At 39.3% G+C, this 17,780-nt stretch overlaps 2 protein-coding genes across 9 annotated transcripts in view; both read right to left on the bottom strand.

Moving 5' to 3' along the window:
• Window positions 1-5,038, bottom strand: part of LOC129184667 (probable E3 ubiquitin-protein ligase TRIML1) — an 80,532-nt gene extending 75,494 nt beyond the window's left edge. For all 5 annotated transcript variants that reach the window (XM_054780806.1, XM_054780803.1, XM_054780804.1 and 2 more), the window contains exon 1: window positions 4,755-5,038. The gene's annotated coding sequence lies outside the window, so the exon portion shown is untranslated. The remainder of the gene's footprint in view (window positions 1-4,754) is intronic.
• A 7,224-nt stretch (window positions 5,039-12,262) lies between these two features.
• Window positions 12,263-17,780, bottom strand: part of mtbp (MDM2 binding protein) — a 31,784-nt gene continuing 26,266 nt past the window's right edge. For 2 of the 4 annotated variants that reach the window (XM_054782475.1, XM_054782474.1), the window contains exons 21-23: window positions 16,925-17,038; window positions 14,684-14,749; window positions 12,263-14,577 (exon numbers count right to left, since the gene is read on the bottom strand). In XM_054782475.1, the coding sequence (XP_054638450.1) occupies window positions 14,539-14,577; window positions 14,684-14,749; window positions 16,925-17,038 (219 nt within the window). In that variant the 3' untranslated portion in view covers window positions 12,263-14,538. Of the gene's footprint in view, window positions 14,750-16,924; window positions 17,039-17,780 lie in introns of all 4 variants that reach the window. The other 2 variants (XM_054782473.1, XM_054782472.1) reach the window with 1 other exon arrangement.

A 17,780-nucleotide genomic window follows, 5' to 3' on the forward strand; every position in this document is an offset into this window, starting at 1 on the left:
AGACAAACAACCATTCACACTCACATTCATACCTGGAATTTTCTTTATCCATTATTATTATTGCTGTTGTTATTATTCAGGGTCTAGTTGGACTAAGGTGTGTGGATGGATATGATGTTTTCTCTTAGTTTTAGCACACCTATCCTCTGCCCCAGCCAGACCAAAAAACAGAAGCGTCAGCTTTGACCCAGCGGGGGTCCACAGATGTCATTTAGCAAGTCATAAAGTATCTTGATTTAAGATAATTACCTTTAAGAATGCAAACAATGTCTTTAAAACAGATACAATTTGCCAAACATGAGTCTGGTGTCGAGGAGGTAATTACCTCGGTTGTTCAAAGAATGTCCGCATCTTCCTCCGTCCACCATGTCTGCTTTAACGTTGATCAAGTTATTAACTTGCAGGGAAAAGAAGTCAAATTCACAACCCACCCAGAGGGTTTTTTTGAACTGCGTGCGAGTGATCAGGACACGTAGGGTTAATGTGTACAACTTGGTTTTTCCTAGTTTTGAAAAAGTTGTGGGCTCGATCATGGAAGCATTTGAACAGAACTTTCAATACAAAGTGAACGAGAAGGAGACATTATTTGATTTAAAAAAAAAAAAAAAAAAAAAAAAAAAAAAACATGTCCTGACTTGTCTCCAGGACAAGGGGGATCCCTCAGGAGCCAGACAATGCTTGCTCAATCTCCACTCCCTTTCACTAATATTAAAAAAAAACATCAACTGTACTCACTAGATTCTAACCTCATGTGAAACTCTCCCCCCCCCCCAATTTAATTAAACATGGCGTAACAGAAGTCTTATTATCTTACTTATTACCACAAACCCATCACCCATAACTTGAAAAGATTCCTACTATAAGAAATTCCCATAACGGTATTCTAACCCTATGTAAAATGCTATTTTCTAAACTTTGAGTAATATTTGTTTTTTAAAAAAAAAAAGTGCAGTAAAAAAGTTAGATATACACTAGGTCCCCAACTTATGAACATCCAACTAGCGAACATTCGCGGATACGAACACAAGCCGACTGGTCTATATTTTATTTTATTTTGCCTTGTAGTCGCTCAATCAGTAGTTATACTGCTACTGTACATGCTTGACCAGTAGAGGACACTGTGACACTGCTAATGGGACCAACAGAGGAAGCGTTAAACGCTGGGGAGATAAAGCTAAATGGAAAGCTAAATTGTAGCTGTATGAGACAACCCGGACAGAGCGTGTGATTAAGGTTTATGAAGAGTTAATAGGCCTGCTTAATTCTACACCACCCACAGAACACTACCTCTTTTAGAAGAGTCTAACGACGACGACCATTTGTCCTTTTTTTCGAAAACGCCTCCTCCTCCACCACAACGACGTATGCTCGACAACTCCTCTTCAAAGGTAAATAACATTTATCATTACGTATTATATCATTTTTATTATTGTTTTTTTCATTAATTATCCTTGTTTAATATTACTACTGCATCCAAAGTCATATTTGCATACATACGCATATACTGTATATGTATACACGTACATGTAGTACCTATATCATTGGTAATATTACCTTTTCCCCGACTTAAGAACAATTCGACATAAGAACGGTCGTCTGGAACCAATTGTGTTCCTAAGTTGAGGACCTAGTGTAGATATATAATATAGATTTGTATTTGTACTTTATCCCACAGCGAGGAAATTCACTATTTCACTATTCACTACATTTCCCTTTCATCTCTGACATTCTCATGGAAATATGCTTGATACTACCGTGTTGCCGGCAAATCTGTAAGATATACAAACTACTGGTAAATAACAGGTATATTACCCATAGCAAAACATACTTTCTCATCAATACATTTATTGTCATGAGTTTTTTTTATTTGTAATCTCATTATTTTCTTTGTAATTGTAAAGGAATCAAGACTCCAGAGAAATAGACAGCTGATAGCACCAAGCTCGACATTGTCTCTACAAGTTGGCATTCACTGCAAATACCATCACCCTCTTACAAACCGTGCTGAAAAAATGTCTGAATCAGGCAGTGTGGGAAATACACTATCTGAATGCAACGGGTGCATCACAGGACATCCGAGTCAGTTGCAGGGCTCATGTGCAACAGAACAAGGAAGTGTCATTTACATCAACCACAACAGCAAGGTAGTTGAGAGCGTTTTCCGACCTACCCTGAAAACCACGCTTCAACAGCTCTCACATGTAGAACCAGGATACGTTGTTAGAAGTACAGACACACTTCTTGGTGCTGCCGAAGAAATACAGTATGTCACAAAAGTGAGTACACCCCTCACATTTCTACAAATATTTTATTATATCTTTTCATGGGACACCACTGAAGAAATGAAACTTTGCTACAATGTAAAGTAGTCAGTGTACAGCTTGTATAACAGTGTAAATTTACTGTCCCCTCAAAATAACTCAATACACAGACCTTAATGTCTAAACTGCAGGCAACAAAAGTGAATACACCTAAGTGAAAATGTCCAAATTGGGCCCAATTAGCCATTTTCTTTCCCCAGTGTCATGTGACCCATTAGTGTTACAAGGTCTCAGGTGTGAATGGGGAGCAGGTGTGTTAAATTTGGTTTTATCACTCTCACACTCTCTCATACTGGTCACTGGAAGTTTAACATGGCACCTCATGGCAAAGAACTCTCTGAGGATCTGAAAAAAAGAATTGTTGCGCTACACGAAGATGGCTTAGGCTATAAGAAGATTGCCAACACTCTGAAACTGAGCAGCAGCACGGTGGCCAAGACCATACAGCGGTTTAACATCACAGGTTCCACTCAGAACAGGCCTCGCCATGGTCGACCAAAGAAGTTGAGTGCACGTGCCCAGCGTCATATCCAGAGGTTGTCTTTGGAAAATAGACGCCTGAGTGCTGCCAGCATTGCTGCAGAGGTTGAAGGGATGGGTGGTCAACCTGTCAGTGCTCAGACCATACGTCGCACTCTGCATCAAATTGGTCTGCATGGCTGTCATCCCAGAAAGAAGCCTCTTCTAAAGATGATGCATAAGAAAGCCCGCAAACAGTTTGCTGAAGATAAGCAGACTAAAGACATGGATTACTGGAACCATGTCCTGTGGTCTGATGAGACCAAGATAAACTTATTTGGTTCAGATGGTGTCAAGCGTGTGTGGCGGAAACCAGGTGAGGAGTACAAAGACGAGTGTGTTTTACCTACAGTCAAACATGGTGGTGGGAGTGTCATGGTCTGGGGCTCCATGAGTGCTGCCGGCACTGGGGAGCTACAGTTCATTGAGGGAACCATGAATGCCAACATGTACTGTGACATCCTGAAGCAGAGCATGATCCCCTCCCTTCGGAAACTGGGCCGCAGGGCAGTATTCCAACATGACAACGACCCCAAACACACCTCCAAGACAACCACTGCTTTGCTAAAGAAGTTAAGGGTGAATGTGATGGACTGGCCAAGCATGTCTCCGGACCTAAATCCTATTGAGCATCTGTGGGGCATCCTCAAACTGAAGGTGAAGGAGCACAAGGTCTCTAACATCCACCAGCTCCGTGATGTCGTCATGGAGGAGTGGAAGAGGATTCCAGTGGCAACCTGTGAAGCTCTGGTGAACTCCATGCCCAAGAGGGTTAAGGCAGTGCTGGAAAATAATGGTGGTCACACAAAATATTGACACTTTTGGCCCAATTTGGACATTTTCACTTGGGGTGTATTCACTTTTGTTGCCTGCAGTTTAGACATTAAGGTCTGTGTATTGAGTTATTTTGAAGGGAACAGTAAATTTACACTGTTATACAAGCTGTACACTGACTACTTTACATTGTAGCAAAGTTTCATTTCTTCAGTGTTGTCCCATGAAAAGATATAATAAAATATTTGCAGAAATGTGAAGGGTGTACTCACTTTTGTGACATACTGTAATACATGACCTGATGGAGAAAGCATGCTTTGGTCGCACTCAGGATGACGATGAGGAGCAAGAAAACGCGCTTTCACATAGAAAAGTAGCCATGGCTATCTTGGCATGGTTAAACTAGAAACCATAATCTTTATCTCATCTCTTCTTTCGTTTTCAGTAACTTTGATTTTCTCTTTTTTATAAAACATATACATTTTTTGTATGATTACCTCACTTGTATACTTCAAATGCTAAATTTACTCCCTTTTGTTTTAAAAGTTGGTGTCTGTCACGGTTAGGTACTGCAATGGCGGCGCTAGCATTCCAACGTCTGCCATTTTGGGCCATGCCTGCTAATAGTCTATAGCTTCTCGGAGACAGTGTACGTGTGTGTTTTTTGTGCGTGTACATTATTTGCTTGGTGCTGTTCTCATATTTTTGGATGAAAAAGTGTCATTTGGAGCCAACCTTTAACTGTCAACAAAAGGGGGTCTTTGAAAATGATGCCTGTTTTCTTCACCAGCGCTGTATTCACTTTTCAATAAGCACAATCTTCCAACGTTTCACTCATTTCCGTTTCAGTTGCATCATGACTTGTTGGTAGTAACGTTGTTTGTAGGATATAGTTAAGATGTGTGTTACTCAGTAGAGTGACGTAAAAGTCTTGGATGTAAAGTATGATAAAAAATTTGGCTTCTCCTTTCCTTTCTGTTACCAACGCTTACCAAGCAATGCAGAGAATAAATAAACACATTTATAAATAACAAACGATTACAGGTTCCTTAAATGCATCACGAATAAACATGAAAGCATTTGATGCTCAAATCTTAACATAAAGAATGTGCTATTCTGTGTCAGAGTGTGTCACCTTACTCAGATAGGGGGTATACGGCGAAAGTAGCTCCACAAACCCAGGCTTTGTACTCAAGATGCAACTCGACAAACATCCACAATCAGACTTAATTGGTCCCGCGCCGGTGGTGATCAACTTCCTTTGTCAAGTCCGGTTTTCCGCTTTGTAAGTGCTCGTTCACATGAAAGGGGGCGTTTGACGTCATATTATTCTACTTCCGCTGAAAAGTGAAGCGTATTTGACAAAAAATGAGTACTTGATTATGGAGCGTTATGAGGAGTTTCCAAAAGATTCTGACTGCTAAAAGCAACACTGTCACCGCCAATACAGCGAGGGAGGACTGCTGGCATGCCAGCATGCAGAGTGTGAATGCGCAAGTTAACATTGATTATAAAAACTATACCCTACTAGTCTTTTCATTTATCAACACTCAACGTTGCACAACTTTGGCATATTATACATTTACAAAATAAATACACTGGATCAACAACTTTTGTTTTTGATGTTATAGTTTCATGAAATATTATAATCTGCTGTATCTCGTTGTGAACACTAGATGGCAGTGTTTTGCGTGTGACGTGTTTTGTGGTTTTAATTTTTTTTTGTAATAAAAGAAGTGTTTTAATGGAATGAATGGCTCAGAGTGTTTATTCCTCCAGCAAATATTGTAATATAAGCCCAACAGGCTCAGTACTCACACAAGGACTCCTATGACATGTACATCTGCTAACATTAATTAGTAATATTTTATACTGCATTTTATTTCTGGTGCTTGCGTGAGCATATCCAGTGTATTCCCTCCGCTGAAAATCTGTCTCACTTATAGATGGATAATATCATCAGAGAATGATCTATTTAAAAAAAATAATCCCCTTAAATGGTAACGCCATCTCCGAATTAGTTAAACAGTGAAACAGTGGCACTTTCATAGCCCATTTTAAGCTCAAAGCCTGGACATAACCTGGTCCCGATCAGGCTATGAGCTTAGCCTAAGTTACCGGAGACTGTGCACGTGTGTGTTCCTGTGCAATAGCCATTCCCTTCCTTGTTTTTTTTTATTATTTTTTTTTGCTTGAACAACAATTGTTAAGAGTACAGACTTTTTTGTGTGTGTACATTATTTGCTTGGTGCTGTTCTTACATTTTTGAACATTTTATCATGTACTGCTTTTTAGAACACACAAATCCTGCGTTCAGTGCATCACAATTATTGAAATTCACTGATCTGGTACAATTCCAACTCCAATCCGCCAAAACCCTCTACTACTACAACTTTTTCTCAATGGAGAAATACGAGGGAAAATTGTAACGTAAAACTCCGGTTTCCTCCCACATTCCAAAAAAACTGGCGACTCTAAATTGTCCATAGGTATGAATGTGAGTGTGAATGGTTGTCTATATGTGCCCTGCGATTGGCTGGCAACCAGTCCAGGGTGTACTCCGCTTCTCCAGTATACCCTCGCGACCCTAATGAGGATAAGCGGCATAGAACATAAATGGATGGATAAATAAAACTAATACAAAACATAATGACCTATGACTTTTTGACCTTATCCTCGTTTTCCAGATGTCCGTTTATGGCTTCTTGCCCTTTTGATCTCAGTCATGTGATTGCCATTTATGACCTATGAAATATGGCCTATACTATACTAGACTATATGTAGATCATATACTCTCTCACGACATCCGCTCCGTTTTCTCATTTTTTCCACATCTCTTCAGTTGGACTTTTCTGGTCTGGGAGGTGGGAGAAACCTCTCACACCCTTATCAGAAGCCCAAAATGGCATAAAATGCAACTTTCCTGTAAATGGTTGTGTGAGAAAGACAGACAGTCGTTGTGGCTGAGCGCTGACTCACTAATGAAGTACTGAATGCATCAACATGTGCGCTCACTGAGCTTTCCCATTGACTCAGAGAAGAATGGCCTCACTGAACAACGTTCATTCTCTCTATTTGGACTGCCAGCTTCTTTCATTAGCACGGCTTTGAAATCCGATTTCTGTTTATCTGCAACCCAGTAGTATTAGAACTTCACTGAATACAAAGTGTGTGCAGTTCTTCCTCATGAACAGACACAATCACATTAAAGTGTTCATACTGATGTGTCAAAACATTGACGATTTCACCATTTTTCAAACTAATATCATGGCTTCTTCCTTTTAAAATGTAGATTTTTTTCTATAAATACGAGGACTTTATTCTTGTAAGAAGAAACAAATTATTTTTTTAACCCTCGCAAGCTGCATAAACTTAAGCAGTTCATGTAAATTCATGTTGAGGGACTTTTCATACGGGTGTTATTTTCTGCCCAAATTAAATTAATATAAAGGCAACAAAATTTGATTTCATACAATTTAAATATATTAATATTACATAAATAATGTATAATATTACATAAAGAAGCCAATTCTATAAAAGTTACATTCAAAGTGGCTGATTTTTATCGATCGAGGAGGCTGTTATCGACGCAGGCAGTGACGGGTTGTGATGGTTATTCATGTTAACACAGCTTGGTCTTTAAGAGGATAACAAGAAAAAAAAGATAATTCACTTTGATTTAAAAAAATATATGTCTTCAAATTGTTTTCAAACACTTCATAGTTCCATTTTGTTTTTGATTTTGGGTCCTTTTCTTTCTCCAGGTAAAGTTCTGAAACTTTAGTGTAGAAGTCTGATCACCTCCTGGGGAGCTTGAGTATATAGTTCTACATCATGGCAGTCAAACCCATTCATTCATTCATTCATTCATTCATTCATTCAGCAGAACACAAAAATATCTTCAATGCATCTGACTTTCCTGCCAGCTAATGCTGCAAAAAAAAAATGCTAGCTTTTCCTCTAGGGAAGGACAGCAGTGACAAGCTCCTTCCAGCTCAAGCACAGCTGAACCAATCAGAATGCAGCTGTAATGTGTCTCCTGTGTGACATGTCTGTATTTTATTGTCCGATTAGCAAGAATAATGATGTCACACTTACATTAAATATACAGACATATACAGGCTGTATAAAGTCATGGTGTATAATAAATGTTCCATATTATTGGCGACATGCTGACAAACAAAAATTGGCAGGCACCATGATCCAACTCAGAAAAATGTTAAAAATGGCTGGACTCCCGCAGAAAATTCATTTAGAATACAGTTCAATCTAAAAACATTCATATTTGTTATATGTTATTATTCGTTTTGTTTTTTTAATTTTTCATCATGACTGGTGAGGCTCTGCCTCACCTGACTGCACGTCACTGAGTCAGAGAGAGATGTTTATTAGTGTGCTTGTAGTATGTAGTACTGCACTGTAACATAGGGATATGTTCTTAATATTTTGGTTAACTTATCCAGGTGTACCTATTGAAGTGGCCAGTGCAGGAAGGGTGACATTTGACTGCAGAAATGCAGTGCAGACGAAATGATACAACATTATGTAGTTGAGAGCACATCCTTGACACATAATCATGCAACAAGTGACACATCTAGTCTGTAATTGAAGTAATAACATAGTCACAGAGTACAGCACGACATGCCCCTGTTATTATCTGCTGTTGTACAAAGACAATGATGAGCAACCTTGTCATGCAACACATGCACACACAGTGTCTGACAACACAAACACCCTCTTCTCAAGTTATGTAGACTCGGCAAGGGCACACTTGTGATGTGATTGTAACCCTCCCATTGTCTCCTTTGTGCATACACACAATTGTGACATAATGTTTATGCATGTGTGTCTTTTCACAGATTGCACTCAACCAGGCCTCTCTGTGCACAAAGCAGGGACAATGTGATGCCTCTTGTTTTCCGATTGGCAGTTTCTGGGAACATGATAATAAAAGAGATGTAGATGGTGTGTGTATGTGTCACAATGGAATGCTCTGGAAAACATTTCCAGTCCATCCAGCACCACTGAATGCCCCCACCTCTCTTGTGTCTGTGTTCATTACTGTTTGGTGATCCAAGATGTGTAATGAGTAAGAAGTGTAATACATGCATGTGTGTGCGATGCATTGTGGGAAGAGTGCATGGGTCCATAGGTATGACAAGCTGTGGGAGTTTAAAGCAGGCACAAATGATTTGGCCCTGTTCGGACCCCAAAGACAGACATGACTTGAGTTTTTCATCAGCTGTGCAACGGCTCAACTCCTCAACTCTGTCTGTGTGTGTGTGCTTGCTACACAATACCATCCTATTACCAGGCAGGGACCATGCACTACTTGTTGGAGAAAGATGCAAAGTGTGTTTCTGTCCAAACCTCTGACACTCAAAGCAACCTCAGCTGGACTGTCAGTGGACAAAAAGGCTATCACTTGTTCTGTGGCGGTCACTAAGTGTGTTTGCAATTGATTTTATCATCATAGTAATTGCAATACTTCAGGATTTAAATGTACATGTTGGAAAATGTAAATGAAAACATGAAGGTGAAAATGTGCTGACTTACCCAAGAGTGAAACAGCTCTGATAAGTCCGCCTTGCTGACGAGGCATCTAGTTCTTTCAGAAGAAGATGGTGCAGATGCAAAGGGATTAAAAAAAGCATACACTATTGACATATACACTGTATGTATGTGCACTCAATGATTGGGAATTTTTTTTTTTTTACATACATTATCTATATACATTGTACATGCATTTATAAATCCTGCTCACCAGTAGACATTATCATTACTTATTATACAGTGGTGTGCACTCATGCCAGAAAAGCCGTCTCTGCTGGCTTAACCACTACCAGAAGCCAGGGCCTTCAGAATCAGGAGTGCTATTCCCTGTCACATACACACTGTTAGCAGTGGGGCTGGTTTTTTTTGGGTTTTTTTAGCCAATCAAACCTCTGATTTGCCTCTCGGTGCAGCAGGCCCACAGTAACATCAGCACTTACAGTACGTCCTCTGATTGGTTGATCAGAGCAAAACTGTTCAACAAGCTAAGTCATTTCCACAATGACTGCATGCGACAGTTGCATTTTATTTACAATTTTTAGGTTTTTGTCATGTTATTAGATAAATATTGATTATTGATTAATATTGGTTTTGTATTTTCTGAACTCTACCACCGAGACATTATAGTTACACTTGTTACATTTGGCTGAGCGCCAACTTTACAACCACCGGTAGAAATTACTTACTAATGCTCCAATTTAGTAACAGAAATGAAAGTCAGGCGTAGCGCTGATGAGGGTATTGCAAGATAAAGGGTTAAGTGGTGTCTTGCTTCATTAATAGTGGTACTGTGGCGACCTTCACTCTGCTTTATAATACACCTCATACATATAAGAGATCCGTGTTGACAATTTAGCAATAAGGTCGCTATATTTATAGCGCATTCAAAGTAAAAGACAGGACGTGTTTCTTGCATCATGTATTTATTGCGATTCAGAAAGGCAAAGTATCCGATACATAGGTGAGCGGCAGTGAAGCGCCACTCCGTACCGCCATGCAATGCAGGTCTCTATGTTCTCTATGGGATTTAAATGAGGGGACATGCAGGATGGTCCACAAGAGTGATGTTATTCTCCCTGAAGAAGTCCTTCTTCAAGCAAGCATTGTGAACTGCAGCGTTGTCCTGTTGAAAAACCCAGCTGTTACCACACAGACGAGGGCCCTCAGTCATGAGGGATGCCTGCTGCAACATCTGCAGGTAAGCAGCCACCGTTTGACGACCCCGCACCACCTGAAGCTCCAGTGTTCCACTGAATGAAAAAGCACCCCAGACCATGAAGGACCTCCCTCCACTGTGCTGGGTAGAAAACATCTCAGGTGGGATCTCCTTGTCATGCTAGTAATGTTGGAAGCCATCTGGACCGTCAAGGTTACATTTTTTCTCATCAGAGAATAAAACTTTTTTCCACCTTTCAATGTCCCATGTTTGATGCTACCTGGCAAAGTCTAAACGGGCAGTTTTGTGGCGTTGAAGGAGGCGAGGTCTTTGAATTTGTTTTTTGTTTGTTAAACCCTTTTCCTGCACTAGTAAGGGCCTTAATTTGGGCCGAAGACCGCCCTGTGTCTTGATGGACAGCCAATCGGATCCTCCGGCTCAGTGCACGTATGATCTTTTTGGGTTGACTTTTTTGTTCCATAATGCTCAGGTTTTTTCAAAAAATGTAGAATGACTGTCTTATTGCGCCCAACCTCAGCAGCAATGGCAGGCTGCGAGAGGCCTTGCTTATGCAGTGCGTCAATCCGACCACGTTCAAAAAGAGAAAGCTTCTTAGCTTTAGCCATCAGGAGGGCATGACAGGGTGAATGCCTGACAGAAAATGACAATTTTGAGCAGATTTTGGCTTTTATAGCCTGTGGTCTTAAACTTTTGATCAGGTGATAAACAGCCTATTCCAGTTTTTTTTGTTTGTTTAAGTTACAAGTTACAAGTGTTTTTTGTCTCACTCCCCCTTCTTGTTTTTGCATATTGTAGCTCTACTTACAACCTCATTAAGATCCAAATGTGCAAAATGCAAATTCTAGCAATTTTTCAACTGGCCTTAAGATTTTGATCAGGTCTGTATATTGTGCTGAAATTGCACTCCTGTTGCAACTTTCTGGCTCCATTTTGGGTCATTGAGGTGAGAAACAAAATTCAAGAAAAATCTCATGGCTAAACAAGAAGGTGGTGTGTGTGTGGTGTCTCGCTGCCACACTGCGTCTTTGGGAAAACTTCAATCTTCAATAAAGGTAAAAGTATTCTTAAATGTAAAACTATAACTGCATGCATGTAAAATTATAATTATAAAACTATTTAAAAATGTGTTTGAAAAAAAATGGATTAATTGGATTTACATGTTTTCTAATAGCAGGACTTGATTTGGTTAGCGTCCATCTCACTTAGAGTCGAACCTTCTGGAATTAATTAATGCCGCTAAGCAAGGCTCCAATGTATTTCAATGTTAATTTGGATGTAGCTTGTCGTTCCAACTCCATGCAGTAGGTGGCGGTACACAATGTAACTCGGCTTCTTACCACACGTCACACCTGATCTGCCAGACAATAAGAAGATGTAGCATGAAGGATCAGTGTTGCCCAACTTTGTAACTTCTGTTATATTTACCAAGTATTCAGACCCCTGTAAATACTTTTGTGACTGTGACATGAAAGCATGTCTCACTGGTGCTGCTGTGGGCCCATCTAAAAGCACTCACAGGCGGCTCATACAAATAATAATAATAATAGACTGATTTTATATATCACCCAAAGCGCTTCACAGTGAAGTGAACTCATTAGCCATTCATTCCTCAATCACACACTGGTGTTGGTAATATACATCCCTAGCCGCAGCTGCCCTGGGGTAGACTCACGGAAACGTAGCTGCCAATTTGCGCTTATGGCCTCTCCGACCACCGCTAAACATTCATGCACCAGTGTGGGCAGCACTGGAGGCAAGGTGGGTGAAGTGTCTTGCCCAAGGACACAATAGTGATGGGGTGGAGGGGGTGAGGATCAAACCGCCAACCTTACGGTTTCAGGACGACCTGCTCTGACTCCTGAGCCACCCAGTCTTGTTTGTGACACAAACACAAAAGAAGCAACAGAAGAAAGTTCACTTGTATTCCTAAGCATATTTATTTTGCTTTTCTTGTCTTTTACTCACTTTTTGTCTCTTACATCATTCCTCTCTCCGACAGCGTCAATTAGGTGTCGTGGCCAATTATGCAAATGAAGACGATGACGTAATCTTGCCCAGAATGCAGAGTGAAGGTACAACTGTTCATACGTGACACATTGCGCGGCAAGAAATATACTGTAGTTAACATGTGGATTAGTTTGACTCAACAATTTACTGCAGCTGTTATATAGCAACAATATAATCAACACAATCAATCTGTGCATTCAAACAATAATAATGATAATGAATAATGAATGAATGAATAATGAACAAAAATAATAATAATATGACTGTTTCAATGGCTCGAACAGACCGTGTGCCGAGCTGTTTTCTGTGCATTTTGACCCACAGCTCATGATTACTCCAGTGGAGGTGAAGGGCATCAATCATTGCTCTAACAAGTGTTTCTATATAAGGTTTCAACCACGGTATTGGAACAACACGTCATTCTGTGCGCCTTTTGTGGTTTGTTTCAGTTGAAGCAGTGAATGTACAGTTCTGGCAACAAGTAGTATTTTGTTGAGCACCGAAATTGATATGTGTGTTTTGCACAGCTGGTACCAATAAGTCCTGTTCTCACCATCATAGTTTTTATCATGATCTTTCACTCCCAATTTGTGACAAAGACATATGAGGCAGAATATAAACTCAATTAGATTTTCTCTTGGATGACAACTGCCATAAAATATACAATAAATCACTTTTAGAAGCCAATCCTGACAAATGCAATTCATACAATTCATTCATAGTTCCACCTCAAGTATATTAGCAGACAGTCAATGCAGTTATCCAATTAGTCCAATCAAATTCAAGTGATAAACTGATGAATTTGCAGGATCTCTGTGTAAAAGAGGCAACGAAGTGGCCCATTTCACATGAAGTCCTGTCTATTTACACACAAAGCCCATACACACAAGGCAATGTTTATATATATTTTTTGTCGTCAAATACATTTTCAACCGATCCTACACTAGAACTTGCAGTTCTGAGGGATTGTGAGACAAACGTACTTGAAATTGTTGTGGGGCCAAGTTAGGTCCTACTGACTACTCGAGAGCTCTAATAATGAATGAGCTATTCCAAAAGCTTTGTGGGTATCCAGGTTTTGACGTGAGTGAGCAGCAAAACAATAGCAGTTATTAGTAGCTCACAGTGGTGTAAGTCAACACTTTTGCTCTGTGAAAAAGCTTGCATGCTGTACATGCATTTATAAATCCCACTCATCAGTAGACATTATCATTACTTATTATACAGTGGTGTGCAGTGGCTTAACCACTACCAAGAAGCACTCACCTACATTTACTTCATTTGTAATATTTGTTCCATTATATTAATTTATTCCGGGCAGTCTATTATCTTCATTTAGTAGGGTGTTTCTTGGCTGCACTGCTGCCAATATTTGTATTTTAGATTTTTTTGTTCATTTAGATTTCAGCTTCTATGTGTTGCCATGTGTTGCCAGGTCCTTCAGAATCAGGAGTGCTATTCCCTCTGACATACACACTGTTAGCAGTGGGGCTGTTTTTTTTGTTTTTTTTAGCCAATCAAACTTCTGATTCGCCTCTCAGGGCCGGCAGAAGGTTGATCAGAGCAAAACTGTTGAACAAGCTAAGTCATTCCCACAATGACTGCCTGAGGAGGAATTGACATCTCTGGTCAACAGATTTTATTTACAATTTTTAGGGTTTTTGTCGTGTTATTAGATAAATACGGATTGGTTTGGTATTGTCTGAACTCTATCACCAAGGCATTATATTTACACTTGTTACATTGATATGCGGGTTTGCGGGTATCCAGGTTCTGACATGAGTAAGCAGCAAAACAATAGAAGTTATTAGTAGTCCACAGTTGGTGTGAGTCAACACTTTTGCTCTGTGAAAAAGCTTACATGCTGATAACAAAAGTATAGTCTTTGCTAGAATAACACGTTAACAGTTATATTGCAATACTATCCTGCACAAGAAATGGCATCAAAACACTTTATTGTGCTAGAAATGGTCAAATATAAAACTGATCAAATATGTACATTCATAAAGACCTAAAACACGTGATTGTGGTTAAAAGTAAGAATACACAAAACCTTACACAAGGAAAAGGAGTTAGGAAAAAAAAATAAAATAAGAATTAAATAATTAAGACTAAATAAAAATAATTTTGAACACATTGGGAAAACATGTAAGAATTAAAACGAGTCCAAAGATATTGTCAACCTCATCATTTCTTAGAGGTCTTCTCCAGGACCCAGTCAATGACCTATAATAATGATATATACAGGTTGAAGGGAATTATTTTAAAGTGTTCATGTGGAGAATGAAAATTGATTCTCAAGCAGAAACTTATTGACGTTTGGTGGCGTTACCTGTTTTACATTGCTGCCAACCGCCTTCTTCATCTCATCATGCAGACCACGAGATGTCTTCAGATCCTGCCATCAAACATTTTCACTTTTTTATTATATTTTATTATTTATATTTATATATTTTATGTTATTTTTTTCTCATCAGAGAATAAAACTTTCTTCCATCTTTCAAAGTCCCATGTTTGATGCTCCCTGGCAAAGTCTAAACGGGCAGTTTTGTGGCGTTGAAGGAGACGAGGTCTTTTAATTTGGTTTTTAAACCCCTTTGCCGCAGATGCCGTCTGATGGTTATTGCGCTGCAGTCGGCACCAGTAAGGGCCTTAATTTGGGTTAAAGACCGCCTTGTGTCTTGTTGGACAGCCAATCGGATCCTCCAGCTAATCGCAGGTGTGATTTTTTTTTTGGTCTACCACTTGACTTTTTTGTTAATGCTCAGGTTCTTTCAAAAAATGTAGAATGACTGATTTACTGCTCCCAACCTCAGCAGCAATGGCACGCTGAGAAAGGCCTTGCTTATGCAGCTCGACAATCCGACCACGTTCAAAAAGAAAACTTCTTAGCTTTAGCCATCAGGAGAGCATGACAGTGTGAATGCCTGACAGAAAATGAAAATTTTGAGCAGATTTTGGCTTTTATAGCCTGTGGTCTTAAACTTTTGACCAGATAAAAACAACCTATTTCAGTTTTTTTGGTTTTTGTTTAAGTTACAAGTTCCAAATGTTTTTTTGTCTCACTCCCCCTTCTTGCTTTTGCATATTGTAGCTCTACTTAAAATCTCATTAAGATCCAAATGTGTAAAATGCAAATTCTAGCAATTTTTCAACTGGTCTTAAGATTTTGATCAGGAATGTAGATTTTTTGTTTTGTTATTTTTATTATTTTATATCCATCCATTTTATATGCAGCTTATCCTCATTAGGGTCACGGGAGTATGCTGGCGGGTACACCTTGGAATGGTCGCCAGCCTATCGCAGGGCACATATAGACAAAGAGTCACCATTTAGCCTAACATGCATGTTTTTGGAATGTGGGAGGAAACCGGAGTACCCGGAGAACACCCACGGTGCAACTCTACACAGAGATGCCCAAGTGGAGATTCGAAACCAGGTCTTCCCAATCTCCTGACTATGCGGCCAACATGCTAACCACTCGGCCATCGTGCAGGTGTTTTGCTTTATATATCTATACTACATTACATAAAAGTAAGATATCTAAAAGACGCTTATCTTTCTAGCTAAATGTATTTGTTTTATTAAACCTGACAGAAAATTTGCAACCCTAACCCTAACCCTATTGCATACAATTGGAGTTTATTTCTCTTGCTTTCAAACACCATTTAAAATGAATTATACAATAGTTATATACTATTTTAATTCTATTTAATTACTGTCTTTTTATAATTTAATAATTTTATTTTATAATTATTAATAATTTGATTTGATTTTTTTATTAAATATATTTAATTTTTTATTTAATTAAATGTATTTAATTTAATTATTTATTTAATTTTCATTTATTTTTATTTATACTTGGCCCCTTGACTTCTGATTTCAATGTAAGAAAGTAAACAATAAAAAAGTGTTTAAATATCATAAGACTGTTATACACAAATATAGTTTCACAGTTACAGGCGGCCCTGTGAGGGCAACCAGAATGTGGCCCACCGTGAAAACGAGTTTGACGCCCCTGCTTTACTCAGTAAAAACAAATGTTTCTTTTTTGGCTTACTTATTAAAAGCTTTATTCTATGAATCCGCGTTTGAAATTAGGTAAAATATAGCATTTTATTCAGTATGCATTGGACAGCTAGGACCAAGTGGTTAAGAATGGGGCTAGTGCCCAAAGAGCACCAGGTTTGATTCCCTAACCAGCATAAAGACATGGGTGGAGGGAAGGCCTGATCAGAGCTCCTTTTGTGCCATTGCATGGGAAAATGCATTAGAAGCTAAATGCATTTCAGATGAAAATTACATATTAATGTTGCTGAAAAACAGTCCAATGTGAACGCTGTATGCTTCAAAGTGTCCCATATCAATTAACAATGATAAAGATTGAAAAGGAAAGCACAAAATAAACTATAATGCATATTGGGAAGTCACACTGCTCCCATTAATGTTGATTTCTTGCACAACTTGTAACAAAAAAAACAACATATGGCGGGCACTGCAGTCCTGGCAGGGGGGACCAAAACAAACAAAAGCAAGTTCAGAGTAAGAGTGATGAGTGTGTGTGGGCACCAACCTTGAGATAGAATTTGGAGATATCAAACAGTCTTTTGCTGCAAGCCTCAAAGCATTTATGCTCAGCACTGATCCCGTGGTGTTTAAGTGTTTTAGCGACTACTTCCTGCAGCATCTAAGGGCACACACATTTTCATGAGGACAATAGTAAAATGGAGTAATTCCCTTATCGCCAAACGTCAACCCAGTTCACAGAAAGCAATTTTAGAAAGGCTTCACTCTGTAGGACGAGATGTCAAAATGGTTTTACTTCCATGGGTAAGAATGTCCTTCCTCTCTTTAAAACCACAGTATGGGCTCTCAGGTAGAAGACACACTATTTTCCTGATGGAGTTGACAGAGCAAACACATCCTAAAGTAAATGGCCACCTTTAATCTTGTGACAGCAGCTGATCTCAATAGTGGCCATAAATTCCAGTGAGGGATCATCAGTGTCTCTCAGTTTCCCAGTGCAGAGTTTTCAGGCTTTCAATCTCTGCCATGATTTAACCGCTGTCATTATTCCTGAATTGTGCCAACTGTTCTCATACACGTGCGCATGCTTACACATTAGGATTGCTGACAGCATCTCCTCTTAGTATAATGTTCACACATCAGATCACATCAAGGTCGGAATGCAGCTTGCGATGTGCGTGCAGGTAGTAAATTGAGTGTGTAATCATGCATCTGTTACACTGGGTGTGCATGTGCAGCTGATATTGTATTAGCTGTTAAGGTGCCACAGTGATAACATGCAAAACATACATCATTTATCTTTGCTGAAGCCGTTACACCATTTTCATTTGGTGACTGGACTGGGGTGATTTTGTCTCTAGCGTGTGCATGTGTGTGTTTAAAACTTGTATTCATGGAAGTCT

The sequence above is a fragment of the Dunckerocampus dactyliophorus genome, chromosome 7 (genome assembly GCF_027744805.1).
Source record: "Dunckerocampus dactyliophorus isolate RoL2022-P2 chromosome 7, RoL_Ddac_1.1, whole genome shotgun sequence".
Lineage (NCBI taxonomy): Eukaryota > Metazoa > Chordata > Actinopteri > Syngnathiformes > Syngnathidae > Dunckerocampus > Dunckerocampus dactyliophorus.